This window comes from Manis pentadactyla, chromosome 4 (assembly GCF_030020395.1).
Source record: "Manis pentadactyla isolate mManPen7 chromosome 4, mManPen7.hap1, whole genome shotgun sequence".
Lineage (NCBI taxonomy): Eukaryota > Metazoa > Chordata > Mammalia > Pholidota > Manidae > Manis > Manis pentadactyla.
In genome coordinates this window covers 101,576,195-101,592,317 of record NC_080022.1, presented here as the reverse complement: position 1 = coordinate 101,592,317, position 16,123 = coordinate 101,576,195, and the positions used below count along the sequence as shown (strand labels likewise).

The following is a 16,123-nucleotide window of genomic DNA, read 5'->3' as shown; positions in this document are numbered from 1 at the left end:
ATGGATGGAGCTGGAGGGTATTATGCTCAGTGAAACAAGCCAAGCGGAGAAAGAGAAATACCAAATGATTTCACTTATCTGTGGAATATAAGAACAAAGGAAAAACAGAAGGAACAAAACAGCACCAGAATCACAGAACTCAAGAATGGACTAACAGGTACCAAAGGGAAAGGGACTGGGGAGGATGGGTGGGTAGGGAGGGATAAGGGGGGGAGAAGTAGCAGGGTATTAAGATTAACATGCATGGGGGGGTAGGATAAAAGGGAGGGCTGTACAACACAGAGAAGGCAAGTAGTGATTCTACAACATTTTGCTATGCTGATGGACAGTGACTGTAAAGGGGTTTATAGGGGAGACCTGGTTTAGGGGAGAGCCTAGTAAACATAATATTCGTCATGTAAGTGTAGATTAGTGATACCAAAAACAAAGCAAAAAAAAAAAGGGCAGTTCCTGTGTGGTAACCTCCAACGAGTTCTACACAAGGGTATAAAGGGCATATAAAAGTGTAGGCAAAGGGTCTGTTTGTGTTTATACAGAGGATCAAAGCCTAATTGGGCTACCCCGAAAATGAACTAAGATACGATATGAAAAAGAACTTCCAACATCTGCACTCTCTGGAAGACTCATGCCAGAAGATGATCATCAAAAAACCCCAACAAAGATCCACACACTGCTACAGCTGTAGATGCACTCATCCCACCAGTTCCTGGACTTGCCATGGGAATGAGGAAGGAGATATCTAAGCTGGCCTGTGCATACAGTAAAACAACAAATTTGACTGGATCTATACTGTTGGAACTCAACCAAGAATTTGGAGAAGTGCAAATTGTAGCACTCCAAAGTCTTACAACTACAGACTATTTACTGTTAAAAGAACATATGGCATGTGAACAGTCCCCAGGAATGGGTTGTTTTAATTTGTCTGATTTCTCTCAGACTGTTCAAGTTCAGTTGGACAATATCCACCATATCATAGATAAGTTTTCACAAATGCCTAAGGTGCCTAACTGGTTTTCTTGGTTTCACTGGAGATGGCTGGTAATTACAGATATGCTTTGGTTATGTAACTATACTCCTATTATGTTAATGTGTGTGCGCAATTTAAGTAGTAGCTTAAAACCTATACATGCTGAAGTTACTCTACAAGAAGATATGTCAAAGAAATAATCAATCTTCCCATGTTTTCTTCCGCCTGCTACTTCTATAGCTTTTCTTCTTCCTTCCTAATTACAACCCTTAAATAGAATTCGTGCCTCATATCAAATTTACCGAGTATCATAATTCTTCCAAGTGGTAAAGATACCTCAAGACAAATGCTGGGCATAGAAGCCACAGGGCATAAATATGCAAAGAAGTAAAAAGCTAACCTTTTCAAACAATAAGGCTTCCCTCTCACTTACCAACTTCACATTTCCCTGTATGGCCCCGGAAGATGCCTGGTTAGCCAGAGACGGGTAAGATTCCTCAAGGGAGGAACAACCTAAGACAGGCACAGTCGCAGGGGGGCCATCAGGTGAGAAATTGGGGATCAACAGAGGTGAGGCTTAGAACCTCACCCCCCCATTCTGAGAGAAATCTTCTGCATACGTGGATGTTTTATTGCCCTGGTCTAGCTTGGATTAACACATAGTCTACAGGCACACACCTGATCATCTACATTTGCTCTCTTACAACACTAAACTATGTTTTCTACCTTTATCTTGTATCTACCTACCACTTCAGCATTTTATTAAAAATAAATATAATAAAGAGAGAAATGTGGTATCCACATATAAATCAAGTATAAAAACCAAATGAGTATTCATATTTGAACTGTTTATAGTTCATAATGCATGAGCAAAACCGAAAGTTTCTGTGATGACTGCCATTGTACTGTTCACTATGTAACTTATTCATTATGTAAGAATTTGTTCTCCATGTAAGAACTTGTTTGTTATGCCTCAGAAGATTGGAGACTGACGAAAATTAGGCTTGGGGTGGATTAATGATTGTGCATTGAGCATTGACTCCCCTATACAGAATTTTATTGTCGTTAACAACCATTTGATCAATAAATATGAGAGATGCCCTCACAAAAAAAAAAAAAGGACAGACTTCCAATGGTAAAATAAATAAGTAATCTGGATGTAATATATAGCATAAGGAATATAGTCAAGATATTGTAACAGCCTGGTAGGGTGATAGCTGGAACCTAGAATTATGTATATAAATGTTTTACCACTGTGTTGTACACTTGAAACTAATGTAATGTAATACTGTGCGTCAACTACCCTTCAATAAAAAATAATTATTTAAAAAAAAAAAAAAGTAAGGCATTTATTATATGCTATCACTTGTGTGTGTATGCATACATATGTTTAAAGAAGGGCGAGTATGACATATACAAACTTTTTGGTTAAATATTTACAGAATATTTCCAGAAGAATAAATAAGAAACTCTTATCTTATGGACAGAAACCAAGAAACAGGAGTGGGAAGAAAACGTTATATACCCTTGAATTCAATTTCAATTTTTCCCATGTGTATGTGTTTTTTAAATGTTTTTTTAAAGACCTAAGTTTAAAATGACCCTGCTAACAGTAATTGGGACATGATACTTAATCTCCCTGGGGCCTTGGTTTCCTAAGTTGAATATTATTTTTACAAATAAAGGAACAGATGAAAGCACGTTGAAAGAATTTAAGGTAACCAATAAAATACCTATCTATCTTACTATTATTCTTTTTTTATAACATATATATTGCAGGGGAGAGGAAATAGGCAAGTGTAATTTACAAAGCTTCTTTCTCATATAAATTTAAGTTCCAGAAAACCTACCAGTTCCATGGAATGTTGTACCAACAACACGAACACAGCTTGGTACTCGAAGATCCCAGAATCTAACAGTCTTATCTTGAGAACCAGATGCAATCATCCAGCCACTCCAGGTATAAAGTGCTAAAATATGCCCTATAAAAGATCATATACTCAGTTATTACTGCAGAACAGTGCTTTTCTCTAACACATTCAAAGCTAAGTACTCCTTATTGAGTATATGACGGTCCGGTTTGTCAAATAACTACACAGCTACTATTTGGTAGAGATCTTCCACATATATGGAATATACTGGCAATTTTCAAGAAATTAAAATTCAGAGAAATGCACAACATCAAATCTATACTGAACAAACTTAACCTTTTTTGGTGACTTAGTATTTCAGGATATTATAATTAGTGCTGGAAAAAAATTACCACTGAAATTATGGCAAAGTTTCCATAAGGAAGCACAATATTGTGGGGTTCGATCACCAGCTTTGGAAGAGACAGACCTGATATCATGTCTCAGTTATGCTATAATTATCTGTAAGATATCAGGCAAACCTTTTTTCCTTTTCAAGTTTAGCTTTTTTCATGTATAAGATGGAGATGAAACTTCCTTCTTCATAAGTTTGTTGTGAGGATTAAATTTTGTGTTGAAGTAAAGGATTTAGCACACAGGGAAATGTTAGCTACTGTTACTGTGTTGTTGTCCAATGTTCACAATTTAAATTCTTGAAATAAAAAAATGTTCTGTCTTGCAGAAATACCTTTTGATGAAATATATCCCATTAATGAAAGTGCAGAGGGGGAAATGCATGGGTTGCACAAAAAGAACAGTAGCATCAGAGAGGGTATCACATACCGGTATGTCCACTCAGCGCATGCAGGCCCTGTCCTCTTTGACAATCAGTGGTATAAATATTACAGTCCCCTGCTCCAGCACTTATCAAAATAGCTCCACCACTTTCTGGGCCTTCCATAAATGCCAAGTCTCTAATTGTCCCATCATGCATACTAAATTCCAGATCTGGTCCTGAAACAGCAATAAGAATTAAAAAAAAAAAAGATCCTGCTCAACTTACTGTAATCGTTTGCTAAACTGCCTCTAAGCTGACCAAGAAAAATGGTAGAGTGGCATGGTTTATACTGTCATTTAGGGACTGATATTATATTCAATTTCACCTTATTGAGCAAAGAATTTCAAGAGATCAAAATAGCTGATTCAGTTATCATCATCCCCAAAACAGAGCTATATGTAGAGTTGCCCTCTTGTATTTTATCCCAAAGAAAATCAAAGAGAAGACAGATACTTTCTATAAAATATTCATTAATACAATTATGGTAGTTATTTAAGTTATTTTTCTAATAAGAACAATTTTCTAAGGATTAGACATGACATGGCAGCCACCTGTAAGAATTTATTAAAAAAGAATAATGCCTCATGAATGCAATTCAGTAAGTAGAATGTGAAAAAATTCTTCTTAAGGCTATTCTTAGATTTTATTTAAAACAATACAGAGATACATCAGAGATACGACATGGGGAAAATATACAGAATACATTAGTAAATTACTGCTTCGATACTCAGGCCCTACCTGTTGCATTACAGGTCTCTGCATTGAAGGGCAGGACTTTGACGTATTTGTCATTTGATCCTGTTGCTAGTAACTGTCCACAAGGACTCCAGGCCACACAGTAAATGGATCCTTTATGATGTTTATTCCTTTTGAAACGTACCACTGGTTGCTTAGGGATGTCATGTGCACTAAAAAGAAAAATTACAAACAGAGATTTTAGTTTCTTGCCTGCAAAAGTTAATGAAAATAAGGTTCTTTATTATAGTTGTTCTTGAGAGACAGAGAAAAAAGAGTATCAGGCAACATGTTAATAACAATTTCCTAAATTTACAAGAAATAAATTTAAAGCATATTTAAAACCCAGGAGTAAAATTATAAACCATTATTATAATGATCTCTTATTTCAGACCACATAAAGTAAAGGATATTTTAAAAGTCTCTATCTCACAAAATTCTCATTGATTTTAACTCATAAACACAAAAGAAAATAAGAGCTAAAAATGCTTCCAAATTTAATAAGTTCAATAAACATTAATTAAAAATGTAAATATAGCAACTGCCTGGGGCTGAGGGAAGGCAAGGGATAGATAAAAAATAAAGGAGCAAAAGTTCTGTCCAGAGTTTAAAGCTCATTTCTCCACATCCTCGTCAGCATTTGTTATTTCTTGTCTTTTGGATAGTGGCCATCCTAACTGGTGTGAGATACTTCATGGTGGTTTTAATTTGTATTTCCCTGATGATTAGTGATGTGGAGCAACTTTTCATGTGCCTGTTAGCTATTTGTATTTCTTCTATGGAGAAGTGACTGTTCAAGTCCTCCACCCATTTTTTAAAATTCATTTTATTATCATTAATCTATAATTACATGAAGAACATTACCCCCTTCACCACGTCCCCCCCTCACAAACCCCATTACAGTCACTGTTCATCAGCGTAGGAAGATGATGTAGACTCACTACTTGTCTTCTCTGTGTTGCACATCCTTCCCTATGCCCCCCCCCACATTATACATGCTAATCGTAAGGCCCCCTTTCTTTTTCCCTGCCCTTATCCCTACCTTCCCACCCCTCCTGCCGAGTCCCTTTCCATTTGGTAACCGTTAGTCCATTCTTGGGTTCTGTGATTCTGATGATGTTTTGTTCCTATGCTCCACATATGAGTGAAATCATTTGGTATTTGTCTTTCTCCGCCTGGCTTATTTCACTGAGCATAATAACATCTAGCTCCATCCATGTCGTTGCAAATGGTAGGATCTGTTTTTTTCTTATGGCTGAGTAATATTCCATTGTGTATATGTACCACATCTTCTTTATCCATTCATCTACTGATGGACATTTAGGTTGCTTCCATATCTTGGCTATTGTAAATAGTGCTGCGATACACATAGGGGTGCACCTGTCTTTTTCAAACTGTGCTGCTGCATTCTTAGGGTAAATTCCTAGAAGTGGAATTCCTGTGTCTAATGGTATTTCTATTTTGAGCTTTTTGAGGAACCTACATACTGCTTTCCACAATGGCTGAACGAATTTGCATTCCCACCAGCAGTGTAGGAGGGTTCCCCTTTCTCCGCAACCTCACCAACATTTATTCTTCTTTGTCTTTTGGATGGTGGCAATCCTTACTGGTGTGAGGTGATTATCTCATTGTAGTTTTAATTTGCATTTCTCTGATGATTAGCGATGTGGAGCACCTTTTCATGTGTCTGTTAGCCATCTGAATTTCTTCTTTGGAGAACTGTCTGTTCAGCAACTCTGCCCATTTTTTAATTGGATTATTTGCTTTTTGTTTGTTGACGTGTGTGAGCTCTTTATATATTTTGGATGTCAACCCTTTATCAGATCTGTCATTTATGAATATATTCTCCCATACTGTAGGGTACCTTTTTGTTCTATTGATGGTGTCCTTTGCTGCACAGAAGCTTTTCAGCTTGATATAGTCCCACTTGTTCATTTTTGCTTTTGTTTCCCTTGCCCGGGGAGATATGTTCATAAAGAAGTTGCTCATGTTTATGTCCAAGAGATTTTTGCCTATGTTTTTTTCTAGGAGTTTATGGTTTCATGACTTACATTCAGGTCTTTGATCCATTTCGAATTTACTTTCATACATGGGGTTAGACAGTGATCCGGTTTCATTCTCTTACATGTAGCTGTCCAGTTTTGCCAGCACCGTCTGTTGAAGAGACTGTCATTTCCCCATTGTATGTCCATGGCTCCTTTACCATATATTAATTGACCATAAATGTTTGGGTTAATATCTGGGGTCTCTATTCTGTTCCACTGGTCTGTGGCTCGGTTCTTCTGCCAGTACCAAATTGTCTTGATTTCTGTGGCTTTGTAGTAGAGCTTGAAGTTGGGGAGTGAGATCCCCCCAACTTTATTCTTCCTTCTCAGGATTGCTTCGGCTATTTGGGGTCTTTGTTGTTTCCATATGAATTTTTGAACTATTTGTTCTAGTTCGTTGTTGGTGGTAATTTGATAGGGATTGCCTCAAATCTGTATATTGCTTTGGTCAGGATGGCCATTTTGATGATATTAATTCTTCCTAGCCAAGAGCATGGGATGAATTTCCATTTGTTAGTGTCCTCTTTAATTTCTCTTAAGAGTGTCTTATAGTTTTCAGGGTATAGGTCTTTCACTTCCTTGGTAAGGTTTATTCCTAAGTATTCCTAAGTATTTTATTCTTCTTTTTGATGCAATTGTGAATGGAATCCATTTCTTCTAGGTTTTCCAGCTTCTTGGCATATAGGTTTTCATAGTAGTCTCTAATAATTCTTTGAATTTCTGTTGGGTCCATCGTAATGATTGCTTTCTCATTTCTGATTCTGTTGATGTGTGTTGATTCTCTTTTTTATCTTAACAAGTCTGGCTAGAGGCTTATCTATTTTGTTTATTTTCTCAAAGAACCAGCTCTTGGTTTCATTGTTTTTTTCTATTGTTTTATTTTTCTCAATTTTATTTATTTCTTCTGTGATCTTTATTATGTCCCTCCTTCTGCTGACTTTAGGCCTCATGTGTTCTTCTTTTTCCAATTTTGATAATTGTGATGTTAGACTATTCATTTGGGTTTGTTCTTCCTTCTTTAAATAGGCCTGGATTGCTATATACTTTCCTCTTAAGACTGCTTTCACTGCAGCCCACAGAAGTTGGGGCTTTGTGTTGTTGTTGTCATTTATTTCCATATATTCCTGGATCTCCATTTTAATTTGGTTGTTGATCTATTGACTATTTAGGAGCGTGCTGTTAAGCCTCCATGTGTTTGTGAGCCTTTTTGCTTTCTTTGTACAATTTATTTCTAGTTTTATACCTTTGTGGTCTGAAAAGTTGGTTGGTAGAATTCCACTGTTTTTGAATTTACTGAGGCTCTTTTTGTGGCCTAGTATGTGGTCTATTCTGGAGAATGTTCCATGTGCACTTGAGAAGAATGTGTATCCTGTTGCTTTTGGGTGTAGAGTTCTGTAGATGTCTATTAGGTCCATCTGTTCTAGTGTGTTGTTCAGTGCCTCTGTGTCCTTACTTATTTTCTGTCTGGTGGATCTGTCCTTTGCAGTGAATGGTGTGTTGACGTCTCCTAAAATGAATGCATTGCATTCTATTTCCTCCTTTAGTTCTGTTAGTATTTGTTTCACATATGCTGGTGCTCCTGTGTTGGGTGCATATATATTTAGAATAGTTATATCCTCTTGTTGGACTGAGCCCTTTATCATTATGTAATGTCCTTCTTTATCTCTTGTTACTTTCTTTGTTTTGAAGTCCATTTTGTCTGATGCTAGTACTGCAACACCTGCTTTTTTTCTCCCTACTGTTTGCATGAAATATCTTTTTCCATCCCTTGACTTTTACTCTGTGTATGTCTTTGGGTTTAAGGTGAGTCTCTTGCAAGCAGCATATAGATGGGTCTTGTTTTTTTATCCATTCAGTGACTCTATGTCTATTGATTGGTGCATTCAGTCCATTTACATTTAGGGTGATTATCGATAGGTATGTACTTATCGCCATTTCAGGCTTTAGATTCGTGGTTACCAAAGGTTCCAAATTACTTTCCTTACTATCTGAGAGTCTAACTTAACTCACTTAGTATGCTGTTACAAACACAGTCTAAAGGTTCTTTTCTATTTCTCCTTTTTCTTCCTTCTTCATTCTTTATATATTAGGTATCAAATTCTGTACTTTTTGTCTATCCCTTGATTGACTTTGGGGATAGTTAATTTAATTTTGCATTTGCTTCGTAATTAGCTGTTCTACTTTCTTTACTGTGATTTTATTACCTCTGGTGACAGCTATCCAACCCTAGGAACACTTCCATCTATAGCAGTCCCTCCAAAATAGACTACAGAGATGGTTTGTGGGAGGTAAATTCTCTCACCTTTTGCTTATCTGGAAATTGTTTAATCCCTCCTTCAAATTTAAATGATAATCTTGCCAGATAAAGTAATCTTGGTTCCAGGCCCTTCTGCTTCATGGCATTAAATACATCATGGCACTCCCTTCTGACCTGTAAGGTTTCTGCTGAGAAGTCTGGTGTTAGCCTGATGGGCTTTCCTTTGTATGTGATCTTATTTGTCTTTCTGGCTGCTTTTAGCAGTCTGTCCTTATCCTTGATCTTTCCCATTTTAATTACTATGTGTCTTGGTGTTGTCTTCCCTGGGTCCCTTGTGTTGGGAGATCTGTGGATCTCCATGGCCTGAGAGACTATGTCCTTCCCCAGATTAGGGAAGTTTTCAGCAACTACCTCCTCAAGACACTTTCTATCCCTTTCTCTCTCTCTTCTTCTTCTGGTATCCCTATAATGCAAATATTGTTCTGCTTGGATTGGTCACACAGTTCTCTCAATATTCTTTCATTCTTAGAGATCCTTTTTTCTCTCTGTGCCTCAGCTTCTTTGTATTCCTCTTCTCTAGTTTCTATTTCATTTATTGTGTCCTCCACCGTATCCAACCTACTTTTAATACCCTCCATTGTGCTCTTCAATGATTGGATCTCCGACCTGAATTCATTCCTGAGTTCCTGGACGTCTTTCCATACCTCCATTAGAATGTTGATGATTTTTATTTTGAACTCGCTTTCAGGAAGAGTCACGAGGTCCATATCATTTAAATCTTTCTCAGGAGTTGTATTAAGAATTTTACTCTGGACAAGGTTCCTTTGGTGTTTCATATTTGTATATGGCGCCCTCTAGTGCCCAGAAGCTCTACTCTGGAGCTGCTCAGTCCCTGAAGCAATGTCGGGGTCACAGGGGAGCAGTATTGGTGCCTGGTGGGAGGAAAGGGCTGTTCCCTGCTTCCCGGCTGCTGTGCCTGTCTCCACTGCCTGAGCCAGTGGGCGGAGCACACAGGTATAAGTTTTTGTCCCAGAGCAGCCGGATATGGATCCCTGCTTTCCACAAGCAGCCGGAATCCCAGTCTCCCCAGGAACTCTGCCTGTATTAACTTACCAACCCGATAGTCACGCGAGTCTCATGGAAGCACCATGAAATGTAGGTTTGTGCTCCCAGAGCAGATCTCCGGAGCTAGGTATTCAGCAGTCCCAAGCCTTCCACTCCCTCCCTGCTCTGTTTCTTTTCCTCCCGCCGGTGAGCTGGGGTGGGGGAGGGGCTCGGGTACTGCGGACATACATACACAGCTCTGGTATGTTACCCCATTTGGTGAGGTCTGCTCTTTTCTCCAGGTGTGTGCAGTCTGACGCCGTCCTCTTTCCTGTTGCTCTCTCAGGATTAGTTGTGCCAACTATATTTTCTAATTGTATCCAGTTTTAGGAGGAAGCCTCTGTCTCTCCTCTCATGCCACCATCTTTAATCCAATCATCCTCCACCCATTTTTGAATCAGGTTATTTGCTTTTTGGGTGTTGAGGCTTATGAATTCTTCATATATTTTGGATGTTAACCCCCATAGGATGAGTCATTTATGAATATATTCTCCCATACTATAGGATGTCCTTTTGTTCTGCAAATGGTGTACAGAAGCTTTTTAGTTTGATGTATCCCACTTGTTCATTTTTTATTTTGTTTCCCTTGCCCAAGGAAATGTGTCCAGGAAAAAGTTGCTCATGCTTATATTCAAGAGATTTTTGCCTATGTCTTCTTCCAAGAGTTTTATGGTTTCATGACTTACATTCAGGTCTTTGATCCATTTCAAGTTTATTTTTATGTATGAAATTAGACAATAATCCAGTTTTATTCTCTTACATGTAGCTATCCAGTTTTGCCAACACCAGTTGTTGAAGAGGCTGTCTTTTCTCCATTGTATATTCATGGCTCCTTTATCGTATATTAATTGACCATATATGCATGGGTTTATATCTGGGCTCTCTATTCTGTTCCATTGATCTATAGGTCTGTTCTTGTGCCAGTACCAAATTGTTTTGATTACTGTGGTTTTGTACAGCTTGAAGTCAAGGAAGAGTAATCCCCCCAGCTTCATGGTTCTTTCTCAGAATTGCTTTGGCTATTCTGGGTAGTTTGTGGTTCCATACGAATTTTAGAGCTATTTGTTCTAGTTCATTGAAGAATGCTGTTGGTGTTTTTGATAGGGATTGCACTGAATCTGTAGATTGCTTTAGGCAGGATGGCCATTTTGACAATATTAACTCCCTATCCATGAGCACAGGATAGATTTCGATTTATTGGTGTCTAATTTCTCTCATGAGTGTCTTGTAGTTTTCAGAGTTTGGGTCTTTCACCTCCTTGGTTAGGTTTACTCCTAGGTATTTTATTCTTTTTGATGAAATTATAAATTGAGTTGTTTTCCTGATTTCTCTTTCTGCTAGTTTGTTGTTAGTACACAGGAATGAGACAGAGTTCTTTGTATTAATTTCATATTCTGCAACTTTGCTGAATTCAGTTATTAATTCTAATAGTTTTTTAGTGGAATCTTTTAGGGTTTTCTATGTATAATATGTTGCCTGTAAATAGTGACAATTTAATTTCTTCTTTACCAATTTGGATGCCTTTTATCTCTTTGTGTTGTCTGACTGCCATGGCTAGGACCTCCAGTACTATGTTCAATAAAAGTGGTGAGAGTGGGCATCCTTTTCTTGTTCCTGATCTTAGGGGAAAAGCTTTCAACTTTTTACTATTAAGTATGATGTTGGCTGTGGGTTTGTCATATATGGCCTTTATTATGTTGAGATACGTACCCTCTATACCCATTTTGTTGAGAGTTTTTATCATGAATGGATGTTGAATTCTGTCAAATGCTTTTTCAGCATCTACTGAGATACTAAGGTGATTTTTGTCCTTTTTTGTTAATGGGATGGATGGTATTGATTGATGTATGAATATTATACCATCCTTGCATTAGGATAGGGAAAATTTTTACAGAAAAAAATGAAAGCAGGATAATAGACACCATTAAAAAAAAAGGCAGGTAAAGTGCTAGTATGTTAAGCATCGTAAAGAGTCCATGGAGTTAGAGTAGAGAAGCCCAGGGCATTCTGAAGACTGTGGGATGGATATGGTGGGAGAAGAGCTGTAGGCAAAGATATGGAAGATCCTAAATGCAATGCTTCCTCAAGAGTCTGGCATTTAATCAAAGTCAAACATTGGTTCAGTGGATAGTAGCATCTTATCTGCCCTTTAAAACTCATACTTCAGGATACTAAAGACTTTATGTTAGGTATAATGATAACACCAAGTCTAATGTAAAAAAATGTCTTAAAGATAAAATGACATATCTAGGATTTACATTAAAATACTTTAGCAAACCAACAAAAAGGATGAAGCAAATATCTCAAAAATCTTAATTATAGCATATCAGTGTCCTAGTCTCTACTTCTATATATGCTTGAAAACGTTCATAGTTAAGAAATTTTAAAAAAACAAGAAAGGAGATTGATAAATCTCCATTATCTAGAAGGTACTTAATATTGATCTAGAAAATCAGATCAAAAGATTCTCTTTTCAGTTGCACAGCCATTCATCGCCAGGTACTATTAATTCTCTCTTTAAATAGACTTTAGCTCCATCCCTTTTGCTCCATCTCCACTGTCATCACACTAGCCATCAAAGAGGGTTTCTCCTTAGCATCCACACTTACTGCCATATGATTTGCAGCCAGAATGACCATCTCAAAACAGATGTAGATCACAACACTGCTCTACTCAAAACTCAAAACTGGCTTCCTACTGCACCCAGGATAAAATCCAAAATGGCTACAAATGGCATAATTTAGTTCATGAATATCTCTGTATATACATCATCACACTCCAGCTCCCAATACTCCAGCAATCTAAACTTAATATGGTTCCTCAAAGAGCCAAGCTCTTTTTCACTTGGTGTTCCCTGTATTTACTATCTTCTCCCTTCTCTTTACATGGCTGGTTCCACTTATCCTCAGAGCTCAGCTTTAATACCACTTCCTCAAAGAGGCCTTTCTCTGACTCCCCAGTCCCTTTATCTCCCCATTTTACTCTGTTACAACTCCTTGTACATTTTCTTCACAACACCTATCACAGTGTATAATATATTTATTTGTGTAGCTCTTTGCATAATGTCCATCTTCCTCATTAAACTAGAGGTTCCATGGTCAATGAACATGCTTTCATTTTACTCACAGCTATCCCCAAAGCCTAGAATAGTACCTAGCACATAGGAGTTCAAAATATGTTAAATAAATTCATAAAAGTCAGTTGTCTTCATGAAGGGTTTATGAACTATCTGTGACAGTTTAAGAAATGCAAAAAGGAGACATAGTTAACCTTAGCTCAGGATAACCCTAAATATACAAGTCTGGCTCTGCCTCCATAACTATTGCTGTTTTCTGCTCCCTGATCTGGAATTCTGCCTCTTTTCTCATGCACTGTTACTTAACTAACAACTGGCACTAATAAATTGTATTACGATCATCTAACACAAGTCCTATTCCATTTCCCAACCTTTAAACGCTACTGCAGTCCAAAAACCTAAATTTCTGGCTTCAGATACAGAGATACCAGCTCCCCAAAAGCAAATAAATAAATTATCTCACCCCTTTGTTCTCCAAACTTGAGTTATAATAAAAAGTCCTTAGAGGTAAGAAAAAAAAAAATCCAAATGTACTATGTACTATGACATATATTCCTTTTATATTTAAATTTTAAAGATTTGTAGCTCATTTTGTAAGGGTGTTTTTGTCTACTGGCATGAAAACTATTCCATTCATGGTATTCATTTCTCTAATAACTAAATCTACCAAACAGCTCATGATCTTTATTATGCCAATCTATTTTGATAGTAAAAGGCTTAACAAATAAATTGAGAAAAAAAGTATCTAATCAAAGAGTAAAGAGTTCAAATTCAGTCTTCTGTGAGGTTATAGCTAAACTATTTGCTTTCTTAGTAACTTCAAAGAATTAGTTGTATGCCTATAATGACTATTTTTAGTGACATATGCCTTTAAAGATAAATGCCTTATTTTCAAATCCCATAATCTGTTAAAATAAGAAGGCAATAAATGTAGACCAAATGAAAAGGGAATTTTTGTTGGTCAAAATAGTAAAATAGCAGCAATTTCAGATAGCTCAACTTTATAGTTCTTTGAAGCTATTACTATAAGAAAGTTTTTATTTTCTCAAAGTCTTCAACTAGCATACTTTACCTTATGTAATTTAATTGGAATATAAGGATATTTCAGATAAAAAAATGCAGAAGCCATGAAAATAAAGAAAACCCAAGTCTTCCTTATTTGAACAATAATGGTCTAATTGAAATGAACTCACATGAACAATGGCCTAATTGAAAACACTTCATGAAAAAAAACTTATAGTTAATCAATGATTCTTATGTTTATTTCCTAAGCATTGAAAAAAAAATTTTTAATTTAAAAGTAATGGAAATAAAAATTAAACACTACTGAATGGCAATCCTGAAAAAAGAGACTCATAGCTAAATTGAAAATTAAAGCGAGAATGGCTATACAAACCATCTATCCTTACCTTGGATCAATTACTTCTGGATAAGCACATACTCTCAGAGTTTTCGAATTTGAACCGACAGCATATAAACCACCACCTGGATGAAAAGCCACTGCTCTAACAGCTTGTGTGTCTTCTAGGGTGTTAATACAAACAAACTGCTTTTTTGATTTATCATCCTATGAAAGGAATGAATATGAAAGTCATCCTAGGAAAAATATGAATTCAAAAGAATTCATGTTTACCCCACTTTAAATTAATTTGAATTGTATTATTCACTTCACCTCTTTATGTTCACCTCTTTTAATCATATATTCTTTTAAATAGCAAATCCAAATAAACCCCAATTTTTCTATTTTTTGCTAATCATTGCTAAACTAAGCTCAGATAACTCAGACAATCAAGTTTTTCTTTGATTACTATAACAAAATCTAAGAATATGCATTTTCATATGAAGTTATCTCTGTCAAGGAAAAAAGCCCAATATATATAATTCTTAGAAAAACAACAAAACATTATTTGTGTTCCTAAAAGTAGAAAGTATAAAGGACTATTACTTAATCCACTTAGGGTTAAAAAAATTTTTTTACCATTATCTCCAGCAATGAATACTTTAATATTTCAAACTAAAATCTTTTAAAACTGTAAAAAATTATTTTAATCAGAACATTTAATTTGAGCCTCATTTTTTATTTTAAACTTAACCTGTCTGCCCACAACGCTCTTCTGAGGAAGGCAAGTTGAGACAGTTCTGGATAAAAGCTTTGCTGACTCCTATTGGTATCATTTGAAACTACCCTGCTGCCCTGACCAGGAACGACTGGATCTGGAACAGGGACTTCCGGACTGGGTGTGGTTAGCAGACAACCAAATCACGTCTTTGGTTAGTATGAATGTTCAAGTACACACACAAAGGCAAATCACTTCAGCTCTGGTTGTTTCCTGAGAGCTCTAAGATCCACAGTGACTGTATCAATGAACAGATTATGCCTCTCCCTACCCACTGAATACTTTAATGTATTCGTGCAATGTATCTTCATAAGGGAGTAATAGGCAACCCTAATACATCACACTATGTTTGTCTTATGTAACCGAATTCTTATATTATTCATATGAATTTATTTGACTAGAAATGCCACATTTTCCATTAATCCACATATAAGAAATTTGACTGTTTGCCAATGATAATAATCCTGCTTTATAGCAGAAGTGGCAGACCAATAAATTAATTTTATTTGCTTTTTCCAATGTGTTTAAACTTTTTTTTAATTTGTTGGAATTTTAAAAATAGATATCACATAAAAATCTACATTTCTAGCGTTTCTTGAAAATCAAAAGAACCAGAAACATTACACAAGCATATTTCTTTGTGCAAGGGACAAATACTCCTATGTGCTTACCACAAAAACAGTCAACTTTGTTTAGTTATGTTACCTGTTTGGCCCCATGAGCACTGGAAATAATGACTTTGTTTATGGGATTAAAACCTGAACTTGAGAGAATAAGATACAGTGAAGCTGTATACTGCTTAGGGAAGGATGTCTGGTTCCAGAGCAAAAAACAGATGCACTCAATTAGCACATATAATGTCGGGGGGGGCGGGGAACAGGGAAGGCAGTATAGCACAGATAAACAAGTAGTGATTCTATAGCATCTTACTATGACAGTGACTATAATGGGATATGTGGTAGGGACTTGATAATGGGGGGAATCTAGTAACCACAATGTTGCTCATGTAATTGTATATTAATGATACCAAAATAATTTTTAAAAAAACAGAGGCACTAATGAGAAGCCCAAAGGAGACAGAGTAATATTTGAACAAATTAACCATAGAGTTCAAAGAGACATATACAGCCCAAG

General features: G+C 36.5%; 1 protein-coding gene across 5 annotated transcripts in view; it reads right to left on the bottom strand.

Moving 5' to 3' along the window:
- The window catches only part of WDR47 (WD repeat domain 47), a 107,270-nt gene that overhangs the window by 13,907 nt on the left and 77,240 nt on the right, over positions 1-16,123 (bottom strand). For all 5 annotated transcript variants that reach the window (XM_057500569.1, XM_057500570.1, XM_036916645.2 and 2 more), the window contains 4 exons: positions 14,282-14,439; positions 4,394-4,563; positions 3,661-3,831; positions 2,818-2,949 (listed from right to left, as the gene is read on the bottom strand). In XM_057500569.1, coding sequence (XP_057356552.1) covers positions 2,818-2,949; positions 3,661-3,831; positions 4,394-4,563; positions 14,282-14,439 — 631 coding nt within the window. The remainder of the gene's footprint in view (positions 1-2,817; positions 2,950-3,660; positions 3,832-4,393; positions 4,564-14,281; positions 14,440-16,123) is intronic.